General features: G+C 44.5%; 1 protein-coding gene across 3 annotated transcripts; it reads right to left on the bottom strand.

The window, feature by feature from the left end:
• On the bottom strand, positions 1–20,237 carry chd8 (chromodomain helicase DNA binding protein 8). 3 transcript variants are annotated; one of them, XM_061083991.1, is made up of 40 exons: positions 20,173–20,237; positions 18,315–19,103; positions 18,075–18,224; positions 17,657–17,917; positions 16,690–16,803; positions 16,102–16,595; positions 15,869–15,980; positions 15,016–15,219; positions 14,790–14,858; positions 14,661–14,716; positions 14,449–14,566; positions 14,269–14,352; positions 13,705–13,842; positions 13,014–13,135; positions 12,520–12,763; positions 12,260–12,436; positions 11,775–11,918; positions 11,536–11,634; positions 11,122–11,281; positions 9,598–9,808; positions 9,276–9,471; positions 8,959–9,129; positions 7,813–8,103; positions 7,455–7,675; positions 7,156–7,358; positions 6,136–6,292; positions 5,953–6,042; positions 5,746–5,849; positions 5,492–5,615; positions 4,772–4,844; positions 4,380–4,645; positions 3,989–4,221; positions 3,148–3,807; positions 2,955–3,058; positions 2,594–2,815; positions 2,375–2,470; positions 2,159–2,272; positions 1,908–2,009; positions 1,709–1,813; positions 1–1,140 (listed from the first exon to the last, which is right to left on the bottom strand). In XM_061083991.1, the coding sequence occupies exons 2-40, from the start codon at positions 19,002–19,004 to the stop codon at positions 772–774; spliced, it is 7,548 nt and encodes a 2,515-aa protein (XP_060939974.1). In that variant the 5' UTR covers positions 19,005–19,103; positions 20,173–20,237; the 3' UTR covers positions 1–771. The 3 variants fall into 3 exon arrangements, with proteins under 3 accessions (XP_060939974.1, XP_060939973.1, XP_060939972.1); XM_061083990.1 differs by having other exon boundaries at positions 18,075–18,227; XM_061083989.1 differs by having other exon boundaries at positions 18,075–19,103.
• Between the last annotated feature and the right edge of the window lie 845 nt (positions 20,238–21,082).

A 21,082-nucleotide genomic window follows, 5' to 3' on the forward strand; every position in this document is an offset into this window, starting at 1 on the left:
TTTCACTTTAGATTGCTGTTATTCATATCACAGATACAGTCAGATCATAAAACAAGAATAGTAACTCATTGCCATCATATTTGCACCATTGTACACAATTGACCAGCTCTACATTGTCCATTACACCCATCTTCCTAGCACTGCTTCAGTAACTAATGCCCCCCTATTGCGCCTCTTAACCCTCACCCCTCCCAGAGTGAAAACAATAACAGTACATCCACACACTGGATCCCCTTTTAGTTTACAGCCTCGTCTGGACGCAGAGGATATGACCAGATGAGACAGGGGAGGGGCGGGGTTTTAGGATCTGTATCCAGGCTCTGCTCAGTACACATGTCCAGTATCATGTAGCGCTAGAGGACCGGCATTGAGGTTCTTAGATAAGAAAAGGGTTGTCTGTACAGCAGGGATCCCCTTTTGGTCACGACTGGGAATGTGATGGAGAAATCATGGGTTTTGAGGAAGAGGAGGAGAATGACAAGTTGGGAAGTATGAAAGCTCAGCTTATTGCCATTTTGGCAGAGGATGTTGAGGAGGGTCAAAGAAAGGTGGAACACAATTCTCAGTGATAAAAAAGAAAACAGATGAGTGCAAACCTGTTCCTTTCATGGAAAAACATCCCTATATAAAATAAATGAATAAAAGTAGCAACAAAAAAAAACAGTCATCCAAAGTTTGATACATAATGTGGTAAAAATAAATGATGAGGAATAACATGATTCAATGGTGAGAAGGGGACTAAGTCAGATGTATTTGAGGAGCGGGGTTCAGTCAATCCTCTGAGCTTGATGAGGAGTCAGAGTCCTTCTGTGCTATGATGACATCGTCTAATAACGCCTCTTGATCCGAGCTGTCGTAGTCGCCTTGGGAAATGCTGTCGCCCCCCACCATTTTAACGTCAAAGTCCGCACTGGTGAGGAAGTGATGGGAGGTCTCCAGGTCCCCCTCATCCATCATGTAGGCTCCGTCCGAGACCAGAGTCTCCTCTTCAACTTCCAGGTGGGGGTCTTCCGGAACAGGCTCTGGAGTGTGGTGATGGTGGTGGTGGTGGTGATGATGATGATGGCGGCGTCGGCTTTTCTTGGGGATATCCGAGTGCTCCGTCAGCAGCCGGTGGAAGAAGGTCTCAGGCAGGAAGCCCTGAAACATCAGAAAGTCGTCAATGAAAAAATAATGAAGGGAGCAGGGTGTGTTTACACATCTCTTCTTTCACAGTGGTAATTACAGAAATAATATCTTTCAGCCACCTACACTTCAACTCCAACATATATTAAACTAAAGGGCTCTGACAAATCAGACAGACGAAACACTACTTCAACTTTCTACAGTTGACCTTACAGCAGTGATTCTCAACCTGGGGGTCCATTATATTCAAATAAAACAGGGAGTTGTGTTACCATAAAATTGTCCTCATCAGTGATAAGATCTGCTCAAAATGACTGTTATTAATTGTGTTTGAGAGCCAGAGTCTGTGTGCAAGTGAAAATCAAGAAAAACGTTTTTGTTGGCTCAAGAACGAATCACGTTCTTTACGAGTAATTTGCTCTCAAAGTGAGAAAACACTCAAACAATCAAAAGTGGAGGAGGGGTCACGTGCACCAGGCTGCGCCAATTTGATGTGTCACGACTCAAAAAGGCTGAGAAAATTAGAACTAGAGCATCAGAGAGAAAAACATCTGAGGTGTAATACTTTATCTGAATTACGTACAGACTTCCGGACAGTTTCCGACCACTCAGGTGCTACAGCAATATCAGGATTCTCTTCTAGATATTCCCTCAGATCTTGCAGCATCGGGCAGAAAGCAGCACCAACCTTCACAGGACAAGCGTTTTGATTTTTGTTAGCAAGAGAAAACAACACAAGTCCAATCTCAAGCGTTGCATGTACCATATCAGTCGTGTCTCACCTTCTTTCCAGATCTCATGTTAATGAGTTTGATCTTCTCACTGCCTGTCAGGGCTTTATCTGCCCTTCTCCTCCTCTTCCTCTTGCTCCTGTTCACCAGAAGCTGAGGAAACGAGACAAATTATGTGAAAAAGCAGAACCAGTAGTCACTGACATTTAGTTTTCTGTATCTCTGAGACCACAGGCCAAATAACCCAAGACTCATTGATTTCCATATTATTTTAAGTGCTTAAATGGATGGAAAGAATTTACCTCCATCATGTCTCCTTCCACCTCATATTCTGGGTTCTCCTTCAGCCAGGTGGGAGGGTCCCTCCGTCGAGGAGTCCGCTCCAGTGGGTCGAGGAGTCCGTCTGGGTCGGAAAACTAAAACAGAAGAAAACTGATCAGACACAATTCAAAGCGGTTTGTTTATTGATTTACTGCACCAGTGTTCAAGAGGAATACATGTAACCCTGAGGCGTGTACCTCTTGGTCCTTGCGCCTCTTGCGGCTGCTGCTCTCTCCCCCTGCTCCGTTGGGCATCAGGGAATGCTTAGAGAAGGTCAGCTTCAACCCCTCCTCCTGGCAGGTTGAGAGAAAGACGCCTCTAATTTAGCTACACCTTACAAGAGCAGCTTTTGATTTTGAGTGTCAGATTTTGCATTTTTTTCATATTATATTATTTCTCCCTCCACTATTTCTCACCTTTAGGAGTTTGACAGTGAACTCTCCATCTTCTCCCTCTGCTCCTGGTTCACCAGGCATGCTGCTGGGTTTACGGATCACCCTTGTATAGCCCATCTCATCTCCCCCCAGCTCTGAGCTCAGGTTGAGCTGAGCCTCAGGCACATATCTGCGCCCTGAGGGCCACTGACCGGTCAGCACCAGCGTACACAAATTGTCCAGCCGATTGATCAACACACGGTCCTTGGACAGAAGAAGAAACCAATGTTTCAGTCAGTCAGTCACGGCAAGAAAATAAACCTAGCGTTCATTCCTAACAGATATATTCTTTAGTATTTGCATCGAGTTTAGACATACATGTTGTGAAGTGTAAATTAATTACCTTGGGCCAGTCAACTCTGAGCGGATCAGGGGGTGGAGGGCCGTCTTGGGATAGAGTCATGGAGAGTAAACTATTATCTTCATCTCCGTCACGTACCTTGCCTGCTAATAACACGAAAAAGGGGAAAATAATTAGATTTGTGTTTTTTTCATGCAGTACTCAACACTATTCTTCACTTCATCTTTCAACGTACCTCTTTCCCCCTCTTCCTCACTCTCTCCGCTGTCGTCACTGCTGCCTGATCGCTCAGAGGACGATGAGCCTGAATCTGAATCAGAATCTGAATCGGATCCTCCCTCTCCCTTCCTTTCTGATCTACTTCCCCTCGCTTTGCTCTTCTTGAAGCTCCAGCCCTCCCCTCGCACTTTTCCATCATGGTGACTCAAAGGTGTGCTCTGCAGGGCAGCGCTGATTTCTGCGCCGAGCAACCGGGCGTCCTCATCAGCTCCCTCTTCCTTCACGCCATGCAGGTCCTCCTCAGTCTTGTGCTGGATGAGCGGCATGTTGGGCAGTGCTTGGGATGAAGGTGGGGGTGGAGGCTGCGGGGCCTGCTGGTTTTGGATGAACTCATCCCTTGACTGACAGAAGGTGAAGTCTGGGTCAGAGAAGATGGAGAGCTCGGTGCGGCTGACGCCGTGCAAAATTGCACCCAGCATCAGCTGACGATCGTGATCTGGTATATTCCACCAATTGGGCAGCTCCGAGCTGGACGGGGCCAGATGCAGACGCTCCTCCAGGGAGGGGTGGGGCAGGACTCGCTCACGGATGCGGCGCAGGAGGCTGATACGGTATAGGGTACGGGAAGCACGCTCCTCAGTGATGGGAGCGACAGTCTGTGAAATCTCTGATGGATCTACGCAACAAACGATTTAAAGAACAAAGGATGATTAGGTACTTGTAAACTCATTCCTCTCACCATTCATCAAGGTGTAAGATGCATTTATATTGGATTTACTACTAATCATATACACATTTAGATACTATAGCCTACTAGCTGTGGAAAAGCATGCCTTGAAAGTGTATTCAGTAGTTACCTTCACCATGGGCTGGGCGGAGGTGGCAAACTCTCCGGCACATGGCAACAAAAGAGCGGAAGTATCGACTAAGGCTCTCGTCAGTTTTTTTATCCAGACGAGCAAAGGTACGGAAGCGTGTCCACGCAAATTCAGGTTGTCCGGCCTCAGGAAGGTCCGGCTCCCTTTTCACCTTTTCCACACCAAACGTTGATACCACGCGGTAGAAGTCACACTCCTCTCTACGTGTCCACCTAGAGGAGAGGCAAAGAGAACAACAGAGGTGAGTTGGGTTGGGTCTGATTCCAATGGGAAATTTTAGCATTTGCTTAAAAAACCCTCAGTGAAGATAACAATCCTGGATATGATCTGCATGCGGTGAGCTTTATGAAAAGATGTAATGCCAGTGTACCTCTGCTGACGTTCCTGCCGCGCAATCTCCTTCAGCTTGCTGGCCTGTTCACACCTCCTGCGTCTGCGGTCGCCCTTTGCCACCGCTTCAATCTTCAGCTGCTCCTGTCTGTAGCTGCGTTGGAAAGCTGTGATGAGCCGGCGCAACCTTGCTGTAAGTGACGAGCTTGACGGCCAGTTGGGACTCAGACTCAGGAAGCTTTCTGGGACCACTGGCACCACCTTGTCTTCCACAGAAATCTCATCGTCCGCGTTCATAGGGTCAGACTGGAGCAGAATATCAGATATCAACACATTAATACATTTTCTGTTTATATTACTTGGCAGCAACATTTTCTGTGTAAATAGAATTCTACAGACAGATCCACCTAAATAAGTGTCTCAATTTCGTACCTCATCGAACATATCTTTGTGCCTTGACGCAGGTTTGAACTCCGGGTCCTCTGAGTATTTATCATACTCGGCACTGCACAACACATAACATTAAGCAAAGTTCAGTAACAGGGCATCATGTCCTATATATTTGCATGTTTCATTAAGTTAAACCCTAACTCAAGACTTCCAAATAAAACGAAATGCAAACTTTTCAAGTAAAAACAACAATGGGAAAATTAAAAACCTCAGTGTTTCCCATAAGTGATCTCAACTGTACCTGTCCGCCACATTCTAATTTGTCCCGCCACAATTTTATAAGGAACCAAAAATATTATCTGCAGTTCTCATAATATAAAAGATCTTTAACTGGATGTTTTGCTTTTTGCAGCTTTTTTACTATTTGTCAAGTGCTTACTTCCACTATCATCCATTCAATTGTTACCATCCACACAGACAGTTAGACCACATAGTTTCAGCTGCAGTTGTGAGTGTACCCTCAAGTGGAATGTAATGCAGTTGTGTCTCTCAAATGAGAACTCATCTTTCAGTCTGTGTACCTCTCACTTAGAATCTGTTGCATGTGAGAGCGATGTTCAAGTGCATGTGAGACCTCGCTACCATCATAGATTGAATGAAATCTCTGGGAAACACTAAACCTATTGTATGACTAGCATTTGCAGTAAGTAAATTTAGTGCATGAATTCAGTAGGACAAAAATCTATTGAAGGTTTCACTCACTCGTCTCCCAGCTCCGTGTCACCAGTATGCTGCTCGGCATCAATGGCCCTGTCATCGGGCCGACCGGCTCGCTCCAGGAAGGTGAGGCAGGGATCAGCACGCATGGTAGTGTACATTTCATAACCTACAGATAGAGACACAGTCAAGGATGTTGGGACAAAAAAGCAACATGTTCCGGACCAGAGACCAGTGAATCTGTATTTATGCCACAATGTCAAAAAAGATTATGAACCTCTCCAGAGAAAAAAACATACCATGTTTAAATACACCAGAAAGCAGTGAGCGATCTGCCTCAGTGTCCCACCATCCTGCCGGTACCTCCTGCTGCTCCATCTCAGGCATCCAGATATCAACAACCCTGTAAAATAAAACATCAATATCGCAAAGTGTTCAAGTGAAGTTGAGAAAAGGAACTTGTGCGTCTGAACCCGGGGTGATGTACATGATGCTGAGTTACTTACCGGATGTCAGCCCCTGTCAGGACAGACTCGGCATGTTCACCTATCACTTCCTGTTTCAAGTAGTAGAGCATACGCACCCTCAGCAGCACCCTGAGGTGGGAGACAACATGTTTTAAAGTTTGAACATGGGATGAGAATGCACATACATGTACGCACAAACAAAGCTGATTCGGCTTCACTGACTTGTTGCACTGGTGCTTGAGGTGTTTACGGTAGCTCTCATCCAGCAGCAGGGTGTCAGGGTTGAACTTGCGGATCCACTCCACTTTCTGAATATCAAATGTGCTCTGGGTCTTTACCCTCTTACCCTTCCTGCCTCTAGGGACAGGGATAGACAGGCCTAGGCAGAAAAAAGAAAACATTACTGGTAAATAATCACACCTTTCAAATAATGCAACAGACAGTCAAATAAACATTAATACAAAAAAGTCTTCAGTTAACACAAGAATGCACCATATTTACCCCATTAAGACCTAAGACCTCAGATAAAAACGCACCCTAATACCCAAGTGTTGTTTTAAAACGACTACCTAAATCCTGAGTGTTTTCTGAAGAGAAAACAGAATTGCCAACATTTACTAAAATTTAATTTCTCAGCCTCTGAAGCAGACAAGAAATTAAAAACACTTGGCTGTCATTGTAGGTCATTTCCTTTTCCCTAAACTGCATGAACATTATTTAAAAAAAAAAAACAATGCTTGTAAATCCCCCCCTCTTCTTCCTCCTCAAAACTGCCTCTTTGAATCTGAGCGTTGGTTAGGGTTAGTGAGTCAGCAGGAACATCGCCTGTGTCGTATTCTTCTTCGTTGGTATTTTTGTCAGTGAAACACTGCAGTTATCTGCTTCAATACCGCTCCCCTCACTGAGATTTCCAGGTCTTGTCTGAAATGCTACTTACAAACAAACTACATTTCCCATAATGCATTTCACTTTCCCCGCCAGTGTTTAAACAAATCACAATGTGTTTCATCAGTTGCATGTCTTAAAAATGATGACATTGGGGATGAGTCACACACATGTCTCATCAGTTTCGAAAAGGGAGGGGCACGAAAATGTTGCATCGGCTCTTAAATGCAAATGTTGTGTCAGATCTAAATAGTTTGAGAGTCACAAATGCAGAAGGAAGTCCTTGTGTTTCTTCACACACCCTCACTCTTCCACAGTTTTCAAAGGTTTCTGACATTTCTATGAGCATCCTCCTACCAGAGTGGTTGAGTAGTGTTGTGGGTTCACGCCCGTTTTCCGGCGGTGTGATCAGCTCCCAGATGAAACTCTTGATGTTCTCATCTCCACGGTAGTGAAGCAGACAGAAGACCAGGATGACACGGCATATCGTCTCGACATCACGTTCACTCAAACGCCGCTTACATCTGGCATGAGACAGGATGTCCTTCCAACGGCCCCAGCTGCAGAAGAGAGAAAACAGGAAATGGAGTTAAAACACAGGACAAGAGTTGAAAATGTATTTAGGCAAATACAAGCTATAGTTTACATCTACATACCCATAGATAAGAAGGTGCTTCTCCACCCGGAAACAGTCAGTGCGGCCGTATCCAGTTCCGGTGTGGCGGTCGGAGCGTCGGGAGGAACGAGAATGTCTGGAATTAGCGGCAGTATACTCATCATCACTTTCCGCGTCAGACAGGTCACCACCCTCGCCTCGTAAAGTGGAAAACTGCCGCGTCTGCTTGCGTACTCTGGGAGTGTCAATCACAAGGGTGTTCTGTGGGAGAGAAGAGTAGTCGATTACATATTTCTCCAATCAATTTATTATTCAAGTATTTGCATGAATGCAACTAGACAATTCTGTGGAAAAAAATATTGTATTTTACATCCACTGATCTTGAAAATTGTTTTTACCTTCCGGTTAATGGAATCCATGTCGAGGTCTGCTTTCTTTGCCCACTTCTGCCAGAATTCAGGGTCATCGAGGGAAATGTCGTTGCGGTTCTCGGAGGCCACAAAGCTGGCCTTGGAGAATGTTGAGCCCTTGCCCTCACTCTCGATGGTGATGGTGGTGGCTCGTCGCTGAAGGATCTGGTCTATGTCCTCTTCACAAAAGCGACTTCCCTCATCATTCTCATCCATGATGGCAGCGTACGCTCCTTTTCTCAGGAGGTCCTCTATCTCCTTTTTAGAGAACTGCTGGATCTGTTGAAGTTGATATATATTGCGTTAACGTCAGTGTTAAAAATTGGAAGAGGGAAAAACTGGGTCTATCCCAGTTTCCACACATGTGCCAGATTCACAGTGATTGCCAACAGCAACCATGTGAATGTTTAACATGGCTCACATGAAGTAAGTCTAGCTCAGAAGATTGGTTAAAATAAATAAGTCAGATCAACCGCAGTATTACAGTTACAATCAGATTAAAGCAACAAATAAAAAGGCACACTGAGGAGCTGAGGAATACATCTGATCAAGCAATTATATCTATTATCACATAGGTACTAAGTATAACATGTGTAACATTATTTTGAGCAGTTTCCATCTACTAACATTTAAGGACAGATATTTGTCAATCTTTGAAAAAAAAGGGACACTAATGTTGACAGTGTCAGATATCGCCTATTCTCGTACCACTCCTGATACTCAGAACAAATAGAGAATATAATATGAGAACAATCCGAGGACAATGATATTCATTGAATAATGAATAGATCCAATGAATTCAACACATCATAATCTTCATCTCTGCTTCAGCTTCAGAGAAATGTGCTACCACCAACTCAACAACTGAAGCAGAAGACTGTGATGCCTGGTGGCATACGCTCTATAACCTACTTCAAAGCCACATGTGCCTCATTGCAAGTTGTGGATTATAGGCTGGCATTTTTCCAATATGGGACACGCCTGTCTACAACCTGTAGGCTCATGAACATGCACTCAAATGCGCAACACCACAAGTGCGGGTTTCAGGACAGAAACTATTTTTGGAAATAGACAACATGGGAGACAACGGACAGATCTAAGATTAATCTCTTTTGAGTTTGCAAGTTTTCTTACCCCGTTGACACTGCCTTCTTTGTTGCCACTCATGCTCTGCAGGACGGCACGGTCCAGCCCAAGCTTCAGACTTGCTTTATCCAGCATCTCCCTCTCATAGGAGTTCCTGGTTATCAGACGGTAAATCTTAACCGCCTTAGACTGGCCAATACGATGACATCGTGCTTGGGCCTGGAAAAGAAAAAAGAAGGTAATAAGAGCTGCTACTGACATCAAATCTACAAAAGTAAATTGTAAAAACAGAAATGTAAGTCAATCTTTTATACAAACAAATCTTATATTAATTAGAATATGTGCATGTCTCTACAGTCTTGTACCTGCAGGTCATTTTGAGGGTTCCAGTCAGAGTCAAATATGACACAGGTGTCCGCAGCAGTCAGGTTGATACCCAGGCCTCCAGCACGGGTACACAGCAGGAAAACGAAGCGGTCGGATTCAGGCTTACTGAAGCGGTCAATGGCAGCTTGTCGCATGTTCCCACGCACTCTGCCATCAATTCGCTCATAAAGGTATCTGTAAAAAAATATTTACCCCATTAAAAGTTTTGTTTGATTATATAAAGAATCTGATGCACTTGCCTCTTACTAATTATTACATGTACTGATAAGCAGTTAATGAAATACAGCTTGACCCTCATACCTCTTGTTGATGAGGTAGTCTTCCAGAATGTCTAAGCAGCGCACCATCTGGGAGAAGATGAGCACTTTGTGGCCCCCGGCCTTGAGGCGAGGCAGCAGCTTGTCCAGAAGCACCAGCTTACCGGCCGACCGAATCAGGGCCTGCAGATGGAAGTCGGGAGCCATTGGGTTATACACCTCCCGCAACTCTCTTACGATCTTCTCCTCTGCGCCTGGAACACAGAGAAACAGACACCTGAGTTATCTTTTTAAGTACAAAAGCACTGATATGTGTAATCTATTTGCAGCTTTAAGATTCAGGGTTGAAATTCGTCAACAGATTGGGTAAAATAATCATACAGCTACTTTAACTGATAACCTTAGTAGTCCGTTGCTTCTGTTTGACTAACAGCGAAAACATGCCATCAGAAAAACTTTTGTTTGCGCTTGGAGGCGAAGCAAAGGTTAACTAACAAAACAAATGTGCACCAGGATGGCACATCCATAATTGCAGTCCCAGAAGGTTTGCGGTCTCTCCCAGCACAGTCTCAAGACCATTAAGGATTTACCAGGAGACTGGCCATTACAGAAGGAGAGCTGGTCAGGGCTGTAGAAGGGCATTTACCCAGCAGCTCCTTTGTGCAAGGAGGAACAGGAGGAGCACTGCCAGAGCCCATACAAGATGACTTCCAGCAGACCAAACTGTCAGAAACAGACTCCATGAGGGCGGCATAAGGGCCTGACGTCCTCTAGAGGGACCCGTGCTCACAGCCCAGTGCAGCTTGCTTGGCATTTGCCAGAGAACACCAGAATAAGCAGGCCTGCCACTGGTTCTCTTTATAGATGAGACCAGGTTCCAACTGAGCACATGTGACAGGCGTGAAAGAGTCTGGAGACTCTGCCGTGAACGTTATGCTAGTGTAACATCATCACTGACCCACTGCCAAACCAGGCATGCTGAACATGAATGGTCTGGGGAGGCATATCCTTGAAGAGTCCACTAGGCAATCCTCAGAGCAATTTTCAGACCTTATGCTGGTGCAAGCACAATCCCCGGCCTCCTGTGGCCAGAGTGTGAATGCTGTTCCTGGATGAGGAAGGATTGATGCTATTGACTGGCCCTCAAGTTGCCCTGACCTAAATCCAATTGAGCACCTATCGGTAGTTATGTATTGGTGCATCCGACGCCGTTAAGTACGGTCACAGACTTTCCAGGAGCTCAGTGATGCCCTGATCCAGGTCTGGAGGAGATCCCCCAGGACACTATCCACCGACTCATCAGTAGTATGCCCAGATGTTGTCAGGAGTGCATACAGGCAACCGGAGGCCATACACACGCAAGTGGAATCAGCCTGTGATTATAATGTTTCACTTTGAAGACCCAATATAGTAAGTTAGTAAATGAGTCTGCACACAAGAGATAAGAGAAAGATGCCTCACACAAAGAGCTACACAACCTAGACCTGCAGCCAACAACAGCAAGAGAATACATTTTAACTTGTCAACACTGGCTGCAGAAGACCCGAGGGAAATTGTGATAAAGTACCATTGATGAGGTAGGGGTGGTTGCAGCACTTGCGCAGCTCCATCATAGTGTTGAGCAGGTTGGGGACGTTGTGGTTACTGGTTGCCCCTAAACTGAGGAAACTGAAGTTCCGCTCTAAGATGGCTCTGTAGTATTTCTTCTGGACGTCCGTCAACTCAACCTGATAGGACACAAAGTTACATTTCTTAATTCAATAACAATCTAACAACGTATTACATTATTGTAATTTGCACAGTTTTACTTGTTTATAGTGAGAAAAGTACTGTTATAAGTTCTATGATATCTAGGTCTCATTGCAAGATTCCCTCGATGCCTTACTTCTGTTTTTATCTTATTTAAATCCCATTAAAAAAAGAGACTTACTTGATTGTCGGCTTAAAAAAAAACCAAACAAATTACATTGTTTAAACTAACCTCTATAATAGTCTCCTGTTTGGGTGCCAAATTCTTCTCAACATCTTCCTTCAGCCTTCTTAACATCATGGGTTTCAAGATGGCCTGCAGCTTCTGAACCTAAGAGACCAAAACAAACCACTTGCTCAATGACAGCTGAACATTACCAAACATTATATAGACGGAACAGATGAGACAAAAAATAGTTAATGTGTCAGTGCATGTGTGTTGTTTTGGTTTTATCAGAGTTTATTTCACACCTGTTCTTCCGTTTTCAAGTCTCCAAAGTCCCTGAGGAATTCTGTCTCAGAGGGGAACTGAGTAGGCTCCAAGAAATGCAACAGACTAAAAAGTTCCTCCACAGTATTCTGGAGAGGAGTGCCAGTCAACAACACTTTGTGTTCCTGTGAGAAACCACAAAACATAGGGGAAAAGAAATAGACATAGTAAGAGGAGGGCGGAGGACAGAGTGGACATCAAGAGGAGATGTTATGAAGCAAATGAGGGGGAAAGAGGACAAAATGAGATGACGTTAACAAAAATCTATAACAGCTTTCCAAAACCACTGACTGAAGTGAATTTTAACATGAATGTATATACTGTATGTAAAATAAATCATTTAAATCCCATTCTAATGTCCAACCAAGTGTATTCTTAGCTGTTAGAGCAGCAGAGATCCTGTTATTCTTTGTACATTTGACCTTTGATTAAAGCTGTAAAGCAACATGAGCTGTGGTCCTCTCACCAGATCCAGCATCTTCAAGCTGTCCAACAGCTTACAGTTGCGATTCTTGAGGCGATGAGCCTCGTCGATGATGACACAGCGCCAGGAGATTTCCCTCAGCTCGGGACAGTCAGACAACACCATCTCAAAGGTTGTGATGAGGGCATCAAACTTATACGCACCTGGAATCAAATGGTCCTGTAGACAAGATAGTAATTTTTATTAGACGTGTTAAACATCAGTGAGGTGAAATGACCCACAACTGTCATCAATAGCGCCACCTTGTCATCCTTGCAGTACATCTCATACTGCTGGATCATCTGTCGGCTAGCCAGGCTGCCGTGGTAGACTATGGCGTTCATATCCGTCCACGTGGTGAACTCCCTCTCCCAGTTGGTGATAGTGGAGAGTGGAGCAATCACAAGGAAGGGGCCTTGGATTCCAGCAGCATACATCTCTGAGAGCACTGCAATAGACTGGATAGTTTTCCCCAGACCCATCTCATCTGCCAGGATAGAGTTCTGTCTGAGAAACAGAGACAGGGAATGTGATCAGTGAAGCCTTGGGAGATGGAATATAAAAGATTCTTTCCAAAACTTCTACAAAAATATTATAAAATGCCAACAAGATGTTGTTCCTTCATGTTGTGCGCGCTACAATTCTTATGTTTCAACAGCTAATTCTTAAAATAAAATCAACGTACACAGATAAACGAATTAATTATGACGTTAGCTTTACATTGAACTCTGAACAGGTGATTGTGTGTGATGAATACCTGTTGTACCAGTTGAAGACCAGCCAGTTCACTCCTTCCAGTTGATACTCTCTCAGTACGTTACCATTCTTGTACTCTGTGGTTTCTTCTAGCTTCTTCCATGTACCAGCTTGAGGTCGTGTCTGAAGTACGGGAAGGAAAAAAACTTCTTGTTGTGCAATTCTTGATATAAGATATCAAATAATTTTTTGATCTGTTACTCTAATAATAAGTGCCTTCAAATAATGGATATGAAAGTGATAGTGCTTTGGCACAACGTGAATTAAATTAAATTGCCCTGTTGCGTCTTCAGTGTTTGATTCTGTGTGTGAACGGGCTGTAATGTTTTGTTATGTTTTTTTTTAATTATAGAATACATTCTGTATATTTATACTTTGAGGTGGATTCGATTTTTAGATTATTTTGTTGACAGCTAGATAGGAAAAGGGGACAGCAGTTACATCCTCTGGGTCCCAAACCACCAGAACCCTTTACTTTTTCTGGCTGAAGTCAGATATTCAACACTGATATGGAGCATAACACCAATGCCTTGACTTCACCTGAAACCGGTGATGAAACCTAACTGTTTCAGTATAATTTTGTTTTTTTACATTTTTGTGAGTATAAACTTCAAACTATGCATATCAATTAGCGATAAGAAATAAACAGAAGTTAAAAATCGTTCTTAGTCTCCTTGCACTTGACAACTTACCGTTTTCTTCAGGCGAGGTTGTCGGTTTTGGATTTTGCCGAACTCTTCCACCTTGCCTTCGTCCACATCTTCCTTCAGCTCCCAAGTGGCGTCTTCATAAGGCAGTGAGCACCACTTCACCAGATAGTAGATAACAGGCTTGAGTAGAAAAAAGGAATTAAAGTATTTAACTGCTGTAAATATGCAACTTCATGAGGTTTTTAATTAATAATCAACCATATTTTTATTTGTCCTGTCAGTTTCATAATGAACGTAATTAATTTTTACGCTTTACACTCCAACTTAGTGTGTTCAACACTATTTGTAGCGTGCTTGCTCATGCTGATGCGCTACTTCATGCTCGCCCTATGGTCCATAAGGTTCTTACCATCCATACAGACAATGAGATGTCATAGTTTCAGCAGCAGCTGTGTCAATCAATGCTGTTCTTTCTCTTATGTGAGAACATTTCACTTAAGAGATTGTAGATTGAATTCATTCTGTGGGAAACGCTACAAAGCCAAGAGAGGAGTTGCAAATCTCTTCTCTAATTGAAAAGGGCAAGATATGGATCCATTCTCTCACCTCGCCGTTGTCCTTGTCCACACTATGAGACACATCCAGGATCCTGTCCGCCTCCATGTAGTCAGGGTTAAAAGGCTCCTCCTCCTGACGAGAACCACAGGGTCAGAGACAGGCCAAATATATCACAAAGTTATTGTCCAAGTAGTTGAAGTAAAACAAAGAGGTGTGTGTCCCTCTCACCTCCTGGAAGATGTGCCTCATATTTGCATGTTTTGTCTTGAACCTCTTGAGCTTTTGATGGATCCTCTTATCTTTCTCTAGTTGCTCCAAACTGGCCCACTCACAGTGTAAGTATGAACTGAGAACAGAAGAGTCAGGTTTTACACATTTAAATGCCTACTCAAGAAATAAAAAATATGGCCAAAGTAATAAACTAAGATAAAGAAACCTACTAGTTTTTGTATTTTACAAAGAATTCCTCCACAGTTGTGTACTGGCCTTGACACACCTTGAAGAGAGGAAGGAGTTTTTAGGATGTGATTTACAAAATGAACACAAAATATTAAATGTATTAAACATACTTCTTTTTTGGTTAATCTGATGGACAAGATTTTGTCGACAATAGCAGCATCTTCTTCACTTGGGTTTTCCTGCAAAAATAAAAAGTAACGCATTAATACGATACAAATAAGGGGCTGTAAAATGTGTATCACAAAAATAAACAACAACCTTTTCCAACAAATTTAAGAACTTTTATTTGAATCTCTCCGGAGAGGAAATATCTGTCTATAATAGCTTCACACTCACCACAAAGAACTGCATGCTTGGCTGTCCATCACCATCCAGCTCCATTTCCTGTTTCAGCTGTGCTGCAGTGTTGCCACTGTTAGAGGCCACAGCTGCTGCAGGTGTCGTAACGTCTACATCTTCCTGCTCATCCTCGTCGTCTGTTATCTTGATATCCAGGTCTTCTGTGTACTTCTTCCTCTTCACCACGCGATTGGAGCGCCTCTTTTTGCCAGAATAAGAAGCAAAGATTGAGTGTCTTCATAATTGTCTGTCATCTTAAAGCAACAAATACACACGCGCACACAACCATACACAACAAGCATCCCTAAGGGACAGATAAGATCAAGGGTTTAACTGTAACTGGGTACAGTATTGTTTCCACTTAAAATCTGTTTCATCATTTTTGACAGTATCATTAAGTTTCTCTTATCAGTGCGTTTACATACGAGCAGTTTAAGTCATGTTTTCAGTAACCAATGACATGTGTGATACATTTCATTTGATGCCTGTTAGAAACATGTGAATTCTCCAGAAAATCTGCTGCTGTGTCCACACATGGGGTCATTCAGACATTATCCAGAGTTTTTTCAAAAGGGCTGGCGGGGAAAACTCCAGAGACTCTCACTTTGACATTGGCGCTCTCACATACAGCCCCCCCTCAATTTCATGAAAGGATCTGAAGTTCAGTGCAGGTTTGAAAGCAGCTCACGAGTTCACTTTACCCAACCATGATTTCTGCTCTCACTTGTTCAACCACAATATCAAACTTTTGGCAGAGTTGGCAGAGAGCCGTCTTTATGTTCAATTAATTGTTGTGATGACATTTTGAGAAAACTGAGGTGTTACCATGAACATGTGTTCGTGCACATACCGTAATCAAGTCATCATCCAGTGTAGTAGGTGAGGCAGGACTCAACTCCCCATCAGAATGATCTGAGGAAGCGTTTCTTTTTCTTTTCTTTGCTCCCACTAGAGTTATAGTGCTGCAAGTGGAGGACAGAATGATTGTATAAACAATGTTTTCAATAGAGATACATTTTCAAACTATAATATAAAAATTGTTGTATTTAAAATAAAATGCTTTATCATCTGCACATTACTTACTTTGTCTTAGTCTTGCTTTTACTCTTGTTGCCAGTCCCAGGGATCACTGTGCCTCCAGCCACTCCAGCTGTTCCTGGTGTCTTCACTTTGCTCTTTTTGTCACCTCCACCTACAGTTTTGTGTGTTGCTCCTCCAGCGACAGGACTTTTCTTCTTGCTCCCTCCGCTGCTCTTTTTTTTAGAAGTCACCACAGTAACAGTGCCCCCAATCTCAGGAGAGGTCTGGGTTGATGGGAGCTCGTCCTGGTTCAGGACTCTAGGCAGGTTCTTCTCGCCGCGTGCTTTGGCCCGTGCTATAGCTTCGGCCACAATGCGGTTTGCCTTCTCCTGCTTACATAGGATTTCTACTCGCCGGACTCCAGCAGGCTCGCCGGATGTCTTGGTGATACGAATGGCCTGGGATTGAGTGGTGGTGGTAGTGGAGGGACCTGCAGCCGAGGTGTTGATGACCTTCATCACAGAGACTGTGCCGCCTCCCGAGGATGCTGAGCTTGTCTGAGTGAATGTAAAATGTTGTCAGGCATTATCAGATGCTTCCTTGATATGCATATGAGATCAAATTAACGTCTATTCAAATGTGGAGGTCTACCTGTGGCTGCAGAAGCATTTTGAGTGGCACTGCAACTCTTTGACCTCCTTGGCCCTGTGAGATCTGCAACACCTGTGGACTACCAGTATTTCCTGCTCCTGAAACCAGCTGATACTGTGATGATAAATAAAGACAAGTCAAGTTGGATGTAACACATTAAAGCCATAATATGATCAGTGAATATCAGCTTGTTTGGTCTCAAATCAACAATCACATTTAAAGAAATATTGATTTCATATTTTGAGCTGATGAGAGGCACCTCGACCAGAACTGTTTTCCTCTGCTTCTTTTCGTTATACAAAGCGAGGCTAAACTAATCATGAATCGTCTTCTGTTCTGAATCCACAGATTTTAGAAATCAATCTTTTATTTTCCAACTCTAGATAGGCAGCAAATTACATATTTCACTAAAAGCAGCTGTAATGCTTCATTGTTGATGAAAATACAGACTGGAAAACAACAATGAACTACAAAGAAGCATAACCAAGATCTATATTGATTCTTTGAATGGTAGAACTGTACTATCACCGATACAATCCCTTGGATAATACTGGTGGATATGTGCTACTTTCCTATATGAATCAGTTAAATCTCATCTAAGGATGACATGAAGAAATTTTATATGAAATCCATAAACTCCAATAGCATTAGTCTCAGAGAGACATTGTGGGCCGTTGTGGCATGCATTTTGCCACGCAGCAACATATCACAGAGGTCAGATTTCAGAATACAGATTTTCAATAACTGAATAACCGGTAGTGGCTGAAAACGTAACTTCCCAAAAAAAGCATTTGCATCAGTAACGTTCAAGATTGTCAAAACCCCTTATAACTGTATGAATAGAGAACGGTCCTTTTGCATCAATTCTTAGAACAGAGAGCGTTATCTAACTTCAAGAGACCAGATCTGCGCTAGTAATTGGAAAAGAAGTTGCAGCCAACAATAAACAGTAAAATCACTTTCTCACCTTAATTCCTCCTTGTTGGTTGGGCTGCTGCTGCACCTGCAGCTGAATAGTGAGGACTTTGGGCCCTCCAGCCTGACCTCCAGCTCGCGCCTGGGTCAGTGCAGCTAGCTGGCTTCCCTGGAGTACCAGTTTGCCTCCAGGTAGCTGATTCAAAACTAATCTCGTCTGCTGCTGTTGCCCACCCTGCTGGGCTGTCAAAGTTCCAGTGCCACCCTGGGAGGGCTGCTGGAGAACCAAGGTGATTCGTTTTGGTTCACCTCCCTAGAATCACATTGAGGATGAGAATTAGCATGAAGGTCATAGACTGGCCTCAATATACAGCATAGGAAATCCACTCACAATCATAATTGTAAATCACCACCTGCTGCCGTGCTGGGTAATACTTGTAGTGTGTACGGTCAGAAGAGGTGGTGCTTACCTGCGTTTGGGCCTGCAAGGCTTGCTGGAGCTGCACCTGGATCTGAGAGGCCTGTGCCTGTGGCTGAACTTGGACTTGAGTCTGGCCTTGAGCCATCTGTGCTTGGGCTGGGATCTGCAGTTGAAGCTGCTGGCCTTGCGTCTGCTGCACCTGCTGGGGCATGGAAGTGAGCAGCAAATGTTTCACTGGCCCGTTGGGCAACTGGGGCAACTGTAGCAACCTCTGCACCCCAGCACCCACCTTGACTTGAGCTTGTCCTGGGCTTGCCTGATTCAAGACCGTTCCCCCCTGCAGTATGGACATGCCAGGTTTGAGAGGAGTTCCAGACAACACACGAATAACCTTACCACCGGTCTGGCCCGAGGCTCCTGATACAGTCTGCAGGACCTGGGCTTGACCCTGCGGTCCTTTGAGAATAACAATTTTACCACCGGCCTGCTGTGTGATGGCAGCTAACTGCTGGGGAGTGAGATGGTGTGTTATCTGTGTGAGCTGCTGTGTTGTGGTAGTAGTTGTGGTCGGAGAGCTGGAAACAGTCATAGGAGAGCTCAGAAGGACAGTACTACCGGACGCCATGCTGGTGTTGGCAATGGTTATGTTGGTCTGAGTTTGGATCGGAGGTACAGTATCAGCAGGGGCCACGGTAGGAGCCACAGCTATGGAAACAGTCTGAGCAGTTATCCCGGGCACTGACTGCTGTGCAAGGACGTGAACAGGGTCAGGGAGGGCGGGAGCTGCTACAGGATCGCTGAGGCCTGCACTGAGCGTGAGCTCAGGATTGGGCTCAGCCGACGGTTCCACCTGGCCCAACGCCATCTTGAGGGCCTCCTCCACAGGGTCTGTGGAGCCCTGAGAAAACGAGTCGTCCGGTAGGGCATCCAGGTTAAACAGGGGCGTGTCCTCAAAGAGGTCCATGATGGGATCTGCCATCTTGCCCACTCCACACCGGGAGACGGGCACAGTGATTAGAAGACTCCGAGATGGAAGCGAATAGTCGTCGACAATTTTTCCCTAATTTTAGGTAAACAGCTGGAAAAAGAGGAGACAGACTGATGTCAAGAAAGCACGAATTCTGAACTTGATATTTTTTAAACAAATGCTATAGTGATTAATATATATTCCAAGTTTATGTCATACCTATAATTAGCTCATTTAAAACAGCAGCCAATTCAATGGCTTGTGAAAAAATTGTTTAAAAGGAGCAGACATGGATTTGGAAAACATGGCCCCTTTCATATATTATGTTTCATTGCTGTATATCAACATCACAAACTCATTAAAGGAAGTAAGGCTCTAGCGGCTCAGAAAGAGCATCTAAAACTGACTAGAACATTGATAACTTGATCGTAAACACTTGTATTTTTCTACTTCAGACCTGTGAATGACTCTTAAACTCTGCTGAGCTGAGGGCTTCTAACTCACTCCTTCATAATAATCTAAACAAAAGGGTTAAATGACACATAAAGCCCAGTGAACGAAAAAACTGCACCTGGATGATAAAATACATTGTTTTGGGATTAAATATCGAACTCGTGACCACGTCGTGAAAATGCTTCAAAGTGCATGATCGGTTAACATGTAAATAAAGACCATAAAAGCAGGCAGGTACAGTAGAAGAGCAAAGAGCTCGAGCATCAAGGAAACATGGAGTGAATGGAGATAGTTGTTGGTGAGGTGGGATGAGGAGGGTAGTGATGCTGGAGAGATGAGCTGCTCTCCCCTCTCTCTCTCTCTCACAAACCCGTCTGTTAGCATTAGCTTGCACCGCCACCAAGATGTGCCTGCTACAAACGCCGTGTGCGGCAGCGTAAACACACTCGGCCTCATAAACACGGTGTTGTGTCGGGTTGTGGTCGTTAGCTCGCCTCTCTGCCATTTACTACCAAGCACTCGGTCTACCGGACTCTTATCAACAAACCGGACCAAACCAAAGCAACGTGCCACAATAACCATTGCCCGTCAACGTTCACACACGGGTTATAGGCCGCGTTGCTGTTTCGCTTGGCCTGCGTCTAATCTCCGGCAAATTTACCTGGAAATAACCATCGTATCCCCTCCCCTAAGTCCCGCAGTAATGATTTCGGGGTGCTAAATTTACCTTTGCATCGACACACATGGCTTTCTCCGTCTCACAACACTGTGCGATTACAGGAAACGAGCAGGGAAGAGCAGGAACTCACATTCTTGCCAGAGAAAGCGTACAGCGCGTGCCCCTCGGACGCTGCCCAGCCGCGATTGGTCCGTTCCCGCGTGAGCCGGCAGCATCCGCCGTTCTGATTGGTCGACGCGGCCGTCCGTCAGGCGCACGGCCTCCGCTGGGCGGGATCGTGAGGCGTAGTTCGGTTGAGAGGACAATAAATGCGGCCTAGCTGGGATCGTCTGACTCGGGGATCTTCATCACCGTCGTCTCACTTCCTCTCAGGCTGGTTGTGTGTAGCACAGGCCTGTCAGAGCGGAGCGGAGGGGGGGGGGACCCACCGTGTCTCCATCACCTGTGACTCCACCGACCTGTCTGTGGAGGACACCACCAGCCCTTACCAGCGGGTTATGACTCTGGCCTCAGCTCAGGCATCAGTCCACACCGAGAAATGAATGGCGATAGCTGTTATTATTGCGTTATTACGGTCCAGGGACACACACACTCACCACGTGACCCAGAGGGACGGATCGGTGGGAATTATAGAGACTGAGATATTGATGACAGATTTATTGTAGGTATCAATGTGACGCCTTCACTGCGCTCATGAGTGGTGGTAATTGGGGGGTGGGTGGGGGGAATTGGCGCCCTCCAGTGGCCAAAGGCGGAGATGTTATTTTTATTAGGTAGAATTATTGGAATTAGAATGATTATTGTAGAATTATTAATAAAAAGTTCATGGCTACTGGGGGGAGGAGGGGGCACAATAGAGGATGGAGAAACTAAACTCAGTGGAATAATGTGTCACTATTTGCTGAGTCTGCATAAAACAAGTGTGAAGAGTCGGCATTCAGCAAGGACCTTTCTTCTC

This window comes from Limanda limanda, chromosome 13 (assembly GCF_963576545.1).
Source record: "Limanda limanda chromosome 13, fLimLim1.1, whole genome shotgun sequence".
Lineage (NCBI taxonomy): Eukaryota > Metazoa > Chordata > Actinopteri > Pleuronectiformes > Pleuronectidae > Limanda > Limanda limanda.